Source organism: Hemicordylus capensis, chromosome 12 (genome assembly GCF_027244095.1).
Source record: "Hemicordylus capensis ecotype Gifberg chromosome 12, rHemCap1.1.pri, whole genome shotgun sequence".
Taxonomy (NCBI): Eukaryota; Metazoa; Chordata; class Lepidosauria; order Squamata; family Cordylidae; genus Hemicordylus; species Hemicordylus capensis.
The window spans coordinates 20,328,686-20,342,222 of record NC_069668.1 but is presented as its reverse complement, the minus strand read 5'-3'; the positions used below and the strand labels follow the sequence as shown (position 1 = coordinate 20,342,222).

Genomic DNA, 13,537 nt, shown 5'->3' with positions numbered 1-13,537 from the left:
AAGACCACTCAAAGAAACATCATCACAGTTAAGTCACCTGTTCTTAATCCTGGTGGTTACAGAGGGGGTGGTGGAGGAAATATCTCAGTAAGAGGAGTCTGAAGTTCAGTGGGGCAGTGGAGCCTGTCCCCAAAGTAACTGCTTAAAGCCCAGAGCTGCAGACTAATTCTTAGCCCGTCCAACACCAGAGGCTAGTTGACAAGGCTGTGCGGGGGGTTGTGGGTGGGGGAGTATTATCTTGACTACTAACTATACGTTAACATTCTGCATAAAATTCAAAGCAAAATTATATACATACAAAAAACTCGCAGCATCTGGCACTGCACCCACCTCCTTTGATGACACTTTGGATCAAACAAAAACCCACCTCTTAACGTTCAGGGAAAGTGTGTATGTGTGTGCAATTTTGTCCATTAAAACTGCTTTCCAAATGGCTGCACACACAGCTATTTCCGCCCACTGTTACTCAACTGAATTTAATTGCAGGTGTCACTTAATAGGACACTCTCTTCCCCCTACTAGGTAAGTTGCCTGCATAAATGGGCTTGTTTACTTCCAGACAAGTCCCTTTAATTTGTGTGTGTGTTTTTTAAACCAAGGACAACAAATCCAACCCAACACAACGCCTTTGCGCCTAATTTAAGATGAAATGGTGTTAAATTGTATCAAATCTGTACAACAAAACCAAGTGGAAGGTAAGTTTTTTTTTAATTCTCACCTCTTTGCTGTCATTGAACCAAAATCTTATTTTGGGGGGTTGTGGGGGTGGGGGTGGGGGTTTAAATGCGTGAATCACTGTAACATACATAATAAAATTTAAGAGCAGGAGGGAGGGAAGCAGAACACCCTCCTGGACTCTCCAAATGCAAGTGCTTTAGCCTCAAATATCTACATATTAAAACTGCCGGGAAGGGTACCCCCCCCCCCGAAGGCTGCAAGCCTTTCAAAAGCTGGGAGATCAAAGGGCTATCATCTTTTAATTTAAACCTTTTGTTGCTTCAACGGTCTTAAGAGGGATGAAGAGGGATCAAAATAAAAACTGAAAGAAAAACGGGCGGCTTTGTAGCTCTGTCTTCCTCTCCTCCCTCCCCTCCTCTGCCCCCCCCCCGCCCCTTGTTTAAGTCCCTTCTCTCAATTTAGGCCCAGAAATAGGTCAGCTCCATTACCGATCAGCCTTCCCACAAATATTTAAAACAAATTGAATTGCACACCCAATACCCATCACAATTACGGCAGCCACAATAACTAAATTAGCAATTCAACAAAATAATTGGAAATGCGATTCTCTCTATTCCACAGCTGCCCTCGGGGGCTTTTGCCCGCTTTGTGTGTGGGGTGGGGGTGGGGACTCTGTTTTACTAATTCAGAAGCTAATTAGAGCCACACTTGTAAATGAAGTTGTTTGTCTGAAAGTTGGGATTCTGAGCTGCTTTATTGTGGGGGGGTGTCATTTCTGCTGTGCTCACCGTGTGTGTGTGTGTGTGTGTGTGTGTGTGTGTGTGTGTGTGTGTGTGTGTTTAAGGGCCATGCACAAAGTGCTAATTAACAGGAGGTATCACAAGTGACTGAAGGAGGTATGAACTGGGCTGGAAAATCCAGGCTAGCAGGTAATTGATGGCACTGGGATAAACACTTCTCCTAGGCCTGCCCTTTCCTGATCAATGTAATGTAAGCCCTTTGCAAACCATGAGAAGTCAAAGTGATAGGGAGACTGGGGAGGAGAGCTGGGCTTGTGGTAGGTCAGCCTTGGTTTGGATTTAGAGCGGGGACTACATGTGGGAGCTCTGAGAGATATGGGGCCATAACTCCGTGGAGGAACACCTGCCTGCTTGCGTGCAGAAGGGTCCAAGTCCCCTCCCTGGCAGCATCTCCAAGAGAGGGCTGGGAGAGACTCCTGCCTGCAAGCTTGGAGAAGCCACTGCCAGTCTGGGTGGACAATCCTGAGCTAGACGGATCAAGGGCGGACTTGTTAGGAAGCAGCTGCCTCTGTTCGGGTGGGCGGTCCCAAGTGAGGCTGGTGGGTGGACTCCAGGAGCCCCTTCCCCTCCCCGTTCTGGGCCAAAAGTCCCTGAAGAGCTGGCAGTTTGGTCACCGGGCCTGTGTTCATATACAATTTCCCATCCCCACCTTGGCACTCTCTCTCTCTCTCTCTCTCTCTCTCTCTCTCTCTCTCTCTCTCTCTCTCTTTCTCCTAGTAGGGCGCCACTGCCGTGGTCCATCAGTGAAACCTGCCATCAGGAACAGAGTTGACCAGCTGCAGGCCTCCGTTGCCTGGCAGAAAGGTTTCGCTGGCTGACCTTACCGGCAGGTGGGGTTAGCAGAAGAAACCAGCTCAGGCCTCTTCCACTAGGGGCTCCCTTGGCAGTGCACCGCTTAGGTAGCGGGGAAGTCGGAACTTGAGTCAGTGCTCAAGGGGATCCTGAGGGGACCCCGGCAGGAGGGAGGGGTGGGCACACGCCCCCCCCCACAGCCCCCCCTCCACCCTAGAGCTGGGAAGCCGAAGTGGCCTGCTGGAGGTCTGTGGAGGGGCTGGAGGAAGGAATGGTCTCCGTGTCCGCCAGTGCCAGGGGGCTTCAGCCTCCATGCCCTACTGATGCCCCGCTCCCAGTCAAGAAACCTCAAGATAATTCTCTTCGGAATGAGTACATATTCAGTGTCATTGAAGTCTATGCCTAACAACTGTGAGAATTGTCCCAAGAGAAGACAGCTGTGATACCTTGCTTGCAAAGCTGGAAAACAGAAACCAAGTTGGATATGCCTGCTCTACACACAGTAAGTGAGAATGCTGCAATCAAAGGATTGCATGGGTGTCATGTGGGTTTAGGAATGGAGGCGGGATGTTTCTATCTACCAGGGCGAATGCTGGGTCTAGTTGACACCTAGCTGTAGTGATGATCAGTCCCCAGGTATGATGTAAAAGGGTTAGCCTGGCTGCTGCCTTTAGCAACATTCCATTAGGGCCACACGCAGAACTCTACGATGCAAGAGGGGTGTTCTTGAAAGAACTCTTTGATAGATCTGCTGGGTAGACTGCCTTGGAGAACTTTCTCAGCCATGCCCCTGAGGAGTGTTGGGCAGCTGAAAGGCATCTGGCGTAGTTATCAGAACTCTTGGAGACAGCTCTTCAGAAGAGCTATTGTGTGCCTGCAGATGGGTTTCGGTCCCTTGCAAAAAGTCACTGGAAACACCTCCCAGCGTTGGTTGGTGTTTTCTAATGGAGGCTTTAGTCCTGTCTATGGAACTGGAGTGAAAGTCCCCCTGTGGATTTGGATTGGGGCACACCCCAAAATAGCACCTTTGGACTTCTTCAGAGAGTTTATGTATGCTTTTTCATGTATGTCTTTAATGTGTGAACATTCAATAGGGTTTTTAGTAGCTGGGATCAGTATTTTGAGGTGAATGAAGTGATTTTTTTTTTAAACGTATTTGATTAAATTGAGATCTCTTATGATCAAAGCTATTTTTGTCTTTACATAGAGAATTTTTACTTGGGGCTCTTCTCTTTTGCCTTCTGCTCCTCAGGATCAAGCTGCAAGCAATGCAACCCCATGGACTTGCTCGCTGGACTCTGGACGTGCCTTGGAGTCAGCACAGAGCAATTCCTCAGGCAAAAGCTCTGTGCAGCCCCAGCGTCTGGGCTCCTGCTTCGCTCGCTTCCCTACGAGCGCTGGGAGAGGGGAGGAAAGGTCTCTCTCTTTTGGAGGCCACTGAGGAGGACCAAGGCTGGAGACGGGATGCAGCAGCCACAGGACCCCCGGGACGGAGAGCCGCGGGGGACCGAGAAGGGAAGTCCTCACACCCAGCCCAGCCCAGCCGGAGGAGACCCCTCCAGGCAAGTGTCTCCTGGGCCAAGAAGACTTCTCCCAGCAGCAGCAGGGTGAGTGGCAGCATATGGAGCCGGGCACGGCTGGCGTGTGTTGAAACCAGGTGCCGGCTGAGTAGTCTACTTGGGGAGGAAAGCAGATAGGCCAAAAAGGGACCGCAGGCAAGAGAAGGGGTCGGGATATCGGGGAGGGGAGAAGCAGCCCCTCCCAGCAGGATGGGAGCTTAGCTACCAGCTGGTTGGAGTGCCCAACAAGCAGGCGGGGAGTATTTTTCCTAGTTGGTACCTCCAGCTTGTGGGAGGGGTGGGTGTGCTTTACTACAACTACAACCACAACAAATCTTTATATGCTGCTTTTCAACAAAAGATGTTTCCAAAGCGGTTTGCATAGATAAATAACAAATAAAAATAAATAAGAGGGGCCCCTGTCCCCGAAGGGCTCACCATCTGAAAAGAAGCATAAGAGGAGGCACACTGGAGGGGTGTTGTACTGGGGGCGGAGAGGGCCAGTTGCTCTCCCCCTGCTAAATAAAGAGAATCGCCACGTTAAAAAGGTGGCTCTTGGCCCAGTGAGCAGGGGTTTACCAAGGCTTAGCTGGGCTTTACCACCCCAAGGGAGATCCCCTGCCACGCCTGACCCACCTAGAGTTCAGAGCCTTTGTTTTGTCTGCCCGTTTTGCGGAAGATGCTAAAACGCCCGAACTTGGTGCAGGAAATTCAGCATCTTGCTGGACTCCCACCAGGAGGCAAGTGCCAACAGTGGCCTCCCTGGTGTTGTCATCAGACAAATTCACAGACGGCAGGTCGATCAGTGGCTACTAGTCTGGTGGCTATAGGCCACCTCTCGCCTCAGAGGCAGGATGCCTCCCAATCCCAGTTGCAGGGGAGCAGCAGCAGCAGAGAGGGCCTGCCCTCCCCTCTTGCCTGTGGACTGCTCCCCGGAGGCATCTGGTGGGGGGCCCGGTGGGAAACAGGAGGATGCCGGACTGGACGGGCCTCCTTGGGGGGCCTGATCCAGCAGGGCTCTCCTTGGGTTCTCAGGTTCTTCTCATGGCTGCAGTCATCCCCCCTCCATCTCCTTGCCTCGCAAGCCCTGCTGCCCCCCACCCCGCCTTTGCATTCAGCTCCCCCAGCTGTGCAGTGCTACGGGGAGAGGCTTCTGTAGAGGCCCCGCCAGGCCTCCTTTCCCTCCGCACCCCCTTTCCAAGCGGCTTCTGCAGCCTTCGGTGGTTGTCTTTTTGGAGGCTGAGCCTTAAAGGCCAGAGTTCAGGCTGGAGACACCTCCAAAACCATCACCAACATCTGTGGTGTGTTATCCATGGCAGTGGCTTTGGCTCTCTGTGGTGCTTTCTGTCCCACTAGGCCGGGCTTCCCCAGCCTGCAACTGGGGGCGGGGTGGATGCAGAGGAAGCCAAGCTCCACTAAGCTGGGAGGGGTGCAAAGATGAAGCCAGTGGGCAAGAAGAAGAGAACCTTTCCTAACTGGCAAGATAGAACTGATTCTATGGCCAACATGTACAAATTTTATTAATTAAAACTTTTATAATGGATGTCTCTTGTCCTGGTACTACTTGTTGCTTCATGCTCTGGTTCTAGAGGTGATCCCAGCTCTTCAGGATCCGACTCGGTCTTGACACACGGAGGGTGTGTGTGTGTTCTCAGACTGAAGGCTACGACTGGGAGACGGCCGCCATCAACGTACTCATGGACAGGTAATGGGAACCTCTCTGTAGACTTGCTACTACTTCCATTTTGCCCGTAAGGCTGTGGCAGTCCACACACAGCTGCAGCATTGGCTGCTGTAGGAAGCATAAAGTGTGGAAAGGCGTCCTTATTATCAATGGCCACTAGTCATGAGAGCACAAGAACAGCCCTGCTGGATCAGGCTCAAGACCCGTCTAGTCCAGCATCCTGTATCACACAGTGGCCCACCAGATGCCTCTGAGAAGGCCACAGGCAAGAGGGTGAGGACATTGCCCTCTCTCCTGCTGCTGGGGCTCCCCTGCAACTGGTATTTAGAGGCATCGTGCCTCTGAGGCTGGAGGTGGCTCATAGCCACCAGACCAGTAGCTGTTGTTAGAGCTGACTCCTCCATGAATATGTCTAAGCCCCTTTTAAAGCCATCCAAGCTGGTGGCCATCACCACATCCCATGGCAGAGAATTCCACAGATTAATGATGTGCTGTGTAAAAACCTACTTCCTCTTGTTGGTCCTGAAATCTGGTGGCTACAGGCCACCTCCAGCCTCGAAGGCAAAATGCCTCTGAATCCCAGTTGCAGGGGAGCAGCAGCAGCAGAGGTTCCCCTCTTGCCTGTGGGCTTCCCGGAGGCAACTGGTGGGCCACTGTGTGGAAGAGGATGCTGGCCTTCACGTTCACTGGGGCAGCAGGAAATGAGTGCCGTCTGGAATCTGAAAGGGCCTCCCTTCAGTCTGCAGGGGCAGGAAGAAGTTGTTGTGCAGGTCTGCAGAGAGTCAAAGGGGACACGAAGCAAAGCGGCCCAGCGGGAGACCAGCAAGGGGGCTTTGCGTGGCTTGCATGGAAATATTAGATGAGAGTTTACATTTGGGATATATTTCTCAAAATATATCCCAATTTTGATTAGACTCAGAACAAAAGGTACAAGTTTTCTCTGTTCTTCCTAAAATCCATAAAAACATTGTGCCTGTACCTGGTAGACCTATAGCATCAGGGAGTGGCTCCATTTTTGAACCAATTGCTATATATCTGGCATCATTTCTGAAGCCATTGGTTAGCAACATGCCAGGTTATCTTAAAGAGACACTATGGATTGTCTCGTTCGTCTGAGAAGATATAAGCTACTTTGGCCTTGCTGACTTTTGGCCCCTGTTGATGTGGTTTCTCTGTACACCAATATACCGCAGGATGAGGCATTACAAACTATAGAAATGGCGCTAGATCAAAGTTCTGTTCTTGTTCCTCCCACCACATTTAAGGATTTAGCTACAATAGCACTTTGAGCAGTCCCATATCTTAAAATACAATAGGTTTGTTCAATGTATTGGACTGTGTAAGAGATATCGGGATGATATTTTCATAATTTGGACAGGCTCGGAAGACCATCTGCTCAGTTTTGTGTCCTTTCTGAATAGTATCCACCGATATGGACATAAGATAGATTTCCTGAATGTTGAAATCAGCAAGATCAGTGACAACCTTGGTACGGATGTATATCAAAAGACAACAGATGCAAATGCCCTGTTTTAATATGATAGCTTTCATCCTAGGACTTTAATGGCCAATTTACCATTTCCTCAAATGTTAGGTTTATGTAGAAATTGCAACACTTTTTTATCCTCGTAATGTTACTTCTAACAGGGATTCTCAGATGTTGTTGGCTGCAACTCCCAGAATCCCCAAACAAAGACCATTGTAGCTGGGGATTCTGGGAGTTGTAGTCAATAACATCTGGAAATCCCTGTTGGAGGGAACACTGCTTTCAATATATATCTCCAGATAGATAGATAGGGGCTGCTTTTTTATTGTCTCATTTCATATACATATACAGATCTGTATCTCACGGGGAAAGTTATCAAGCAACATATTTCCGACACCGATTTACAGTCTGAAGCTGCTAAAATTCCGAAAGGCTCATACTTAGGGGATCAGATTTTCAGTAGTAAACCGGCTACTTATTTAATTAATATCACTCTCCCTAAGTTCAGGCGGGCCCTGTCTTTGGCACATTTAAATGTGCTACCCTCAGCGGTACTTTTTGGGAGGTTTAGAGGAGTGCGGTATACATCTCGCCTTTGCCCTTGTGGAATGGGTGTTATTGAATCTATTGAGCATGTTATCCTACATGGTGCACTTTACAAGGATGGTCTTATTGCTCCTTTGCTTGAGAGGTTTCCAGGACATTTGGATGAATTTTATTTACTCTTTTTATTCGCAAATTTTAAGTATACAAATATAGTGGCCACTTTTTGTCACATTTTATGTAAATTGCGATTGGCTATTGTGTAATGAAATGTTTTTGGTCAATGACTGAAATAAATTGATAGATAGATAGAGGCTGCTTTTTCATTGTCCCATTTCACATACAAATACATCTGTATCTCACTTAGGTAGTTTTATTAAATACTCATTGTCTTGTATGGTATCACATTCTTTTAATTGTATTTTGATAACTTAAGCCTTTATTTTGCAGCCATAGAAATCTTTGGCTCGTATCTGACCACAATGCCGCTTGCTGCCTGCCTATTTTGGAGTTTTGCTTGTCTGCAAGAACAGTCTGCTGTTAGCATTATGGAAATGTCGTCATATATGCGACTCTGAACAGGGCAATGAAACTTGGGATGAACTCTTGTGTTGAACCTTTCTGTTTTGCATTTATAGCTATGTAATCAATTTGATACTGTTTGAATGGTTGTACTTTATATAAGGGAATCTTCTGTGTGTACTTATTATTTGTAATTATGTACACACATCAATCGTTGGGGGGGGCGGGTTCTATAGCTATGACCCTTTGCTGATTGCGATCAGGCAGAAAAAGCACTTTGCTCCCGGTGTTCTGATGAAATTCATTGTACCAGCTGCTTGGCTGACCACAAGGAAAGGAGAAGTAGTGACTGCCCTTGCAGTCTATGTCCATTAGAGCACTGATTTGATTTTTAATTCACAAATTGTTATCAAGGTATCTAGATACACACACAGTGTTGATATGCTTTGATGCCTCATTGTACTCCAATATATTGAATAAGAGGGGATTTTTTATTTATGCTTTTGATTTATACTTCTGACCAGGAGTCAAAAACTGGCAGATTAAGATTTTTTTGTCATTTATTTCTTTTCTTTTTCATCTGTTCCCAAAATGGGTAGGTTAGTCTGGTTTCACTATGTCAGTTGGATGTTTTAAGAACATCTATACAGACCATATAGGAGAAATGACCCTTTTGTTTTCAGGAATGACTGCAACCCAGACATGAAACCTGTCTGACATTGATCATCTGATGATGGTATCATTGTGTTGCCAATGTAAATTTGCAAAGTGTTGTGATTTATACTTCTATACTATATGACATCTTCCTAATTAATAGTGAGAGGCCTTTAGTTCTATAAAGTAACCTATCAGGATCTACTGTGCATCCCAGACCACCATTTTGGGAGGTACAAAATAGAAAAGGTGCAAGACCATGGAGGGGCTGAGCTAGTTTGTGTTTCCCCCTTTTGGGGTGGGGGAGGGAGAACATTTCATGTGCGTCTTGTCCTGTCTCCCTTTGCGGAGAGAAAACTTCTCTCTGTTGTGTCTCCCCTTTTGGGGGGAGAGAACCTTCCTCCTTGAATCTTCTCCCTCTCTTTCTCCTGACTTAGATGTGGACTTCAAGCTCTGGTTTTAGTTCTTTCGACTTTTATCGGGTGTCTTGTTTTGAGTGCTAGCCTTCGTGCAGCCGCTGCAGGCTGCATCAACAGGAGTGGTGAGATATCTTGTTCTGTTCAAGGGATTCGAATCTGTGCTTAATTTGTCTAGATTGGTAAAATTGGTTTTATTTGCTTCTGCTAAAGTATGCTCTGCTAACTGATTACTAATGTAATTCAAAATAAAAGGGTTATCCTGATTGCTTAGACTGTGTTTTCTCTTCTTGGACACTGGGCAAACCATTGGGTCATGATCCAACAATCCCTAGTCCAAACCCCGAGCAAAGCGCCCCCCCCCAGGTGCTGCTCAGCTTAAGAAGAGGTTGCGTCCCAGGCCTCTGATCAGCGATGGAAACCAAGCTCTTAAGGGGCTCCAGGTACAAACCCGCAAAGTTTCATGGGCTCGACCGGTCAAGGTAAAAGCCTGACCGGTCAAACACACTAGGTTCAGATTCAGATTACTTTATTTATGGTCAATGACCAAAAGAGAGATAAATAATAGTAAATGACATAAAGGTACAGTGGGTCAAAGGTACAGTGGGTCAAAGGTACAAAGGTAGGATGAGTCAAAGGTACGATGAGTCAAAGGTACAATGGGTGAATGGGTCAAAGGGTGAATGGGTCAAAGGTACAAAGAGTCAAAAGTACAAAGAGTCAAAGGTACACATGGGTCAAAGGTACAAAGGGTGAATGGGTCAAAGGTACAAAGAGTCAAAGGTACAATGGTTCAAAGGTACAAAGAGACAAAGGTACAATGGGTGAATGGGTCAAAGGTACAAAGAGTCAAAGGTACAATGGGTGAATGGGTGAAAGGTACAAAGGGTGAATGGGTCAAAGGTACAAAGGGTGAATGAGTCAAAGGTACAATGGGTCAATGGGTGAAAGATACAAAGGGTGAATGGGTCAATGGGTGAATGGGTCAAAGGTACAAAGGGTGAATGGGTGAAAGGTACAAAGGGTGAAAGGTACAAAGGGTGAATGGGTGAAAGGTACAAAGGGTGAATGGGTCAATGGGTGAAAGGTACAAAGGGTGAATGGGTCAAAGGTACAATGGGTCAAAGGTACAAAGAGTCAAAGGTACAAAGGTACAATGGGTCAAAGGTACAGTGGGTCAATGGGTGAATGGGTTAAAGGTACAAAGAGTCAAAGGTACAAAGGGTCAATGGGTTAAAGGTACAAAGGTACAGTGGGTCAAAGGTACAGTGGGTCAATGGTACAAAGGTACAATGGAGGAGAAAAAGTCAAATCACAGAAGGGTTGAGGGAAAACCAGCTTAAAGCTATTAAGGTCAGGTCGGAAATGCAGCAGACCACACACCCATCACATTCACTCATGCCACAGTGAACTTTTATATAATGGAGGAACAAAATGCCATATTTTATTTTAACAAATGCTTTATTGGCTGCCACATAATTGGTCTCTGGGCAGCTGACAATAGAGCACAGCAAACACAGAACAGTACAACCAAAAACACAAACACAATTCTGAAACACATGGGTGAATAAGGACCTCCAGCTGCTATGCCAAAAGATACGATGGTGCCTGGTGAGCCTCATTAAGAGGGTGCCACCGCCAAGAAGACCCTCCCCCTCCTATTTCTTTTTAGCTGCAAGGGAGAGGACATCGATAGGTTAATATGCAGTTCTGGGCATATATACAAAGTTGGCCAGTTCAGTTCCTACTCCCAGAGAGTGGCAGACGCCGCTCACTCTGCAGAACCTTGTCACTCTGGCACCTCAGGCAAGGGGGTCTGCTGTGCTTCTGCTCCATCTCGTGTCCAGAAGAGTGTCTCTCCTGCAGGGATCAGCTGCGGAGCCTGCCAGCCGCAGCAGCACACTTCGCATCAGGCTGCTGGCATCTCGGAACACCTCTCCACTGGAGTCTTCATCTAAAATGAGGAGTTTGGTGGAAAGACAACAAGCGGGAAATCAGGAGTGTCACTTTGCTCCAGAATGCAGGGAGTTTCTTTAATACCACAATAATAGAAGCCCAGTTAGAATATGTACCCAAATGGAGGAAAGGTACCACCCAGTCCAGTAGGATGCCAGTGTGGCTAACAAGTAAGAATCCAGAATTTGCAAGGGGAATAACACACACTTCTTTAAATACATCAAAAGCAGGAAGCCTGCCAGGGAGGCTTTTGGACTGTTAGATGAGAAGGGAGTGAAAGCGACGATCAAGGAGGCTATGGAGATTGCAAAGAAGCTAAATGAGTTCTTTGCATCTGTCTTCGGGGCAGAGGATACTGAGCGTATACCTGTGCCTGAACTGAGCGTGGAGGCTGAAGAATTGGGCCGATCTGAGGTGACAAGAGAAGATGTTCCAAACTGTCTTGAAAGTTTAAAAGTTAACACCTGGGCAGGGCCAGATGGCATCCACCTGAGAGTCCTTAAAGAACTCAAATGTGAAATTATCAACGACCTTGCAAAAATTTATAACTTATCCTTACAATCAGGCTCTGTACCAGAGGACTGGAAAGGAGCCAATGCAACTCTGATTTTCAAAAAGGGATCCAGGAGGGATCAGGGAAATTACAGGCCAGTTAGCACACAGAAGAAAGAACAGGCCCTGCTGGAGAAGAACCAGCATGGCTTCTGCAACTCTTGCCTTGTCCACCTTTTGGAGTTCTTTGAGAGTGCCTACAAGTGTTTGGATAAAGGTGATCCTGAGGATGTAGTATACCTGGACTTTCAAAAACCTTTCAACCAAGTTCCTCCTCCAAAACTCTTGAGCAAACCTAGCAGTCATGGGAGAAGGGGACAGGATCACGCGCCCATCCAGTCCAGCCTCCTGTTTCTTACAGATGCCTCAGGTTCTCCTTACCATAACTGGCCTTGAGTGAATTTAATCAGCCAAGACTTTGAACTTGAATTCAACACAGGCTGCTCGAGAACATGAGACCACTCTGTAGTCACACATGCTCTCTGGCACCGTGGCCCACCATGGGCCGGGTTCTAGAGTGCTCAAGAACATGGGGAGTCTCTTCTAGAGCTGGATCCCCTGGACACAGGGACCTTTTCTAGAGAACTAGCGCAGCCCTGCCTGATCAGGTCCAAGGCCTCTGTCGTCCCACATGCTCTCTCACACCGTGGCCTTCAAGGCGAAGACCACGGCGGGATTCCAAATGAAATGATGCATCCCTCATCCCGTCACACCAGGAGGATTCCTATGCCAGGAAGAGATGAGGACCATCACTGCCCATTCCTAACCACATTGGTTATATAGCCAGGGAGTATTTCCCATGGTCTATTCCCGTCATCCTCACAATCACTTTGAGGTAGGTCAGCAGCAGCAGACACTCTGAGCAGGACGACAACCTGTTAGGGAATTCTGCATCTGGAACTCCCAGCAACTCTTTCAAGGAGAGAAAGGTGACCTGTGCTACTCCCCACCCCACAACATGCTGATTATGGAGAACTAAGCAGGAATATTTGCAATTCTCAGAACTCTAGCCAAGGGGGGCGGGTGGACCTTAAAAATATAAGGGATAGGCATACACCAATGTGAGAAGTTATTAGACATTCTCAGCTATGCAGCAAAAGCACCCAACACAACACTTCCCTAATGTGATGATTTTAGTGGCCCAATGTGTAGAACGTCTCCGATGAGCTGAGGCGGAGGGAGCCAGAAACAGCCCAGGGGGTCAAGCCAGGAGGTCAGGACTGGAGCCAAATTTCGGTGAACAACCTTGGGGATCCTTGCAATTTTCAGAAAACCTGCAAGGGAAAAATACAAGAGAGCTTAATAAACAGATCACTAGCCAGAAAGTGGGGTATAAATTTAACAATACATAAAAAATAAAATAAATAAAAGCAAGGGGACATTAACATGGTGATTTTTTGGGTGCATGAAATTGGGGGCCTTGTATTCCTCAGAGATTCAGCAGACCAAAATATGGCCCAGAAGTACAAGGGATAGGAATAGCCGGTAGATATTTTGGGTCGTTAAATACATCCTCAGCTGCAAAGCAAAGAAACCTTCAGGAAGATAAAACCCTCCCCACATGTTGGGTTTTGGTGGACAAACCTAGGGGATTTCCCCCCCAATTTTCAGAAACCTGGCTAAGGAATAAATGGCTTCTGGTTATAAGGGAGAGAAAAGGCAATTCGATATTTCTGGGAGCTGTTAAACACATCTTTGACTACGAAGCAGCAGAAGGATGTACATGATGGCACCCTCCTAACAGGTTGGCTTTGGCAGGCAAAATCGGGGAATTCTTGCAATTTTGAGGAATTCAGCAAGACCCCACCCCCAACCTCCAAAAGGCTTAAAAATATGAGAGCAATGCCAAGCTGATTTTTCCCTGGGCTCGCTAAACACAGCCTGAGCTACAAAGC

General features: G+C 47.3%; 2 protein-coding genes across 5 annotated transcripts in view; one reads left to right on the top strand and one right to left on the bottom strand.

The window, feature by feature from the left end:
* Positions 1-243: 243 nt before the first annotated feature.
* On the top strand, positions 244-9,402 carry LOC128335951 (uncharacterized). Of its 3 annotated transcripts, XM_053274917.1 has the most exons (5): positions 244-522; positions 600-695; positions 3,523-3,877; positions 5,419-5,534; positions 7,993-9,402. In XM_053274917.1, the coding sequence occupies exons 2-5, from the start codon at positions 650-652 to the stop codon at positions 8,118-8,120; spliced, it is 645 nt and encodes a 214-aa protein (XP_053130892.1). In that variant the 5' UTR covers positions 244-522; positions 600-649; the 3' UTR covers positions 8,121-9,402. The 3 variants fall into 3 exon arrangements, 2 of the variants coding, with proteins under 2 accessions (XP_053130892.1, XP_053130891.1); XM_053274916.1 differs by having other exon boundaries at positions 244-695; XR_008311782.1 differs by lacking the exons at positions 244-522; positions 600-695 and adding an exon at positions 1,037-2,772.
* A 1,174-nt stretch (positions 9,403-10,576) lies between these two features.
* Positions 10,577-13,537, bottom strand: part of AATF (apoptosis antagonizing transcription factor) — an 87,824-nt gene continuing 84,863 nt past the window's right edge. For both annotated transcript variants that reach the window (XM_053275406.1, XM_053275407.1), the window contains one exon: positions 10,577-12,916. In XM_053275406.1, the coding sequence (XP_053131381.1) occupies positions 12,844-12,916 (73 nt within the window). In that variant the 3' untranslated portion in view covers positions 10,577-12,843. The remainder of the gene's footprint in view (positions 12,917-13,537) is intronic.

Bases quoted from the DNA above. Each gene is read 5' to 3' on its own strand.
- LOC128335951 (XM_053274917.1), top strand. From the start codon at position 650: ATGGTGTTAAATTGTATCAAATCTGTACAACAAAACCAAGTGGAAG. The intron at 696-3,522 runs GTAAGTTTTTTT...TCTGCTCCTCAG, and splicing joins ACAACAAAACCAAGTGGAAG to GATCAAGCTGCAAGCAATGC. The intron at 5,535-7,992 runs GTAATGGGAACC...TTTATTTTGCAG, and splicing joins ATCAACGTACTCATGGACAG to CCATAGAAATCTTTGGCTCG.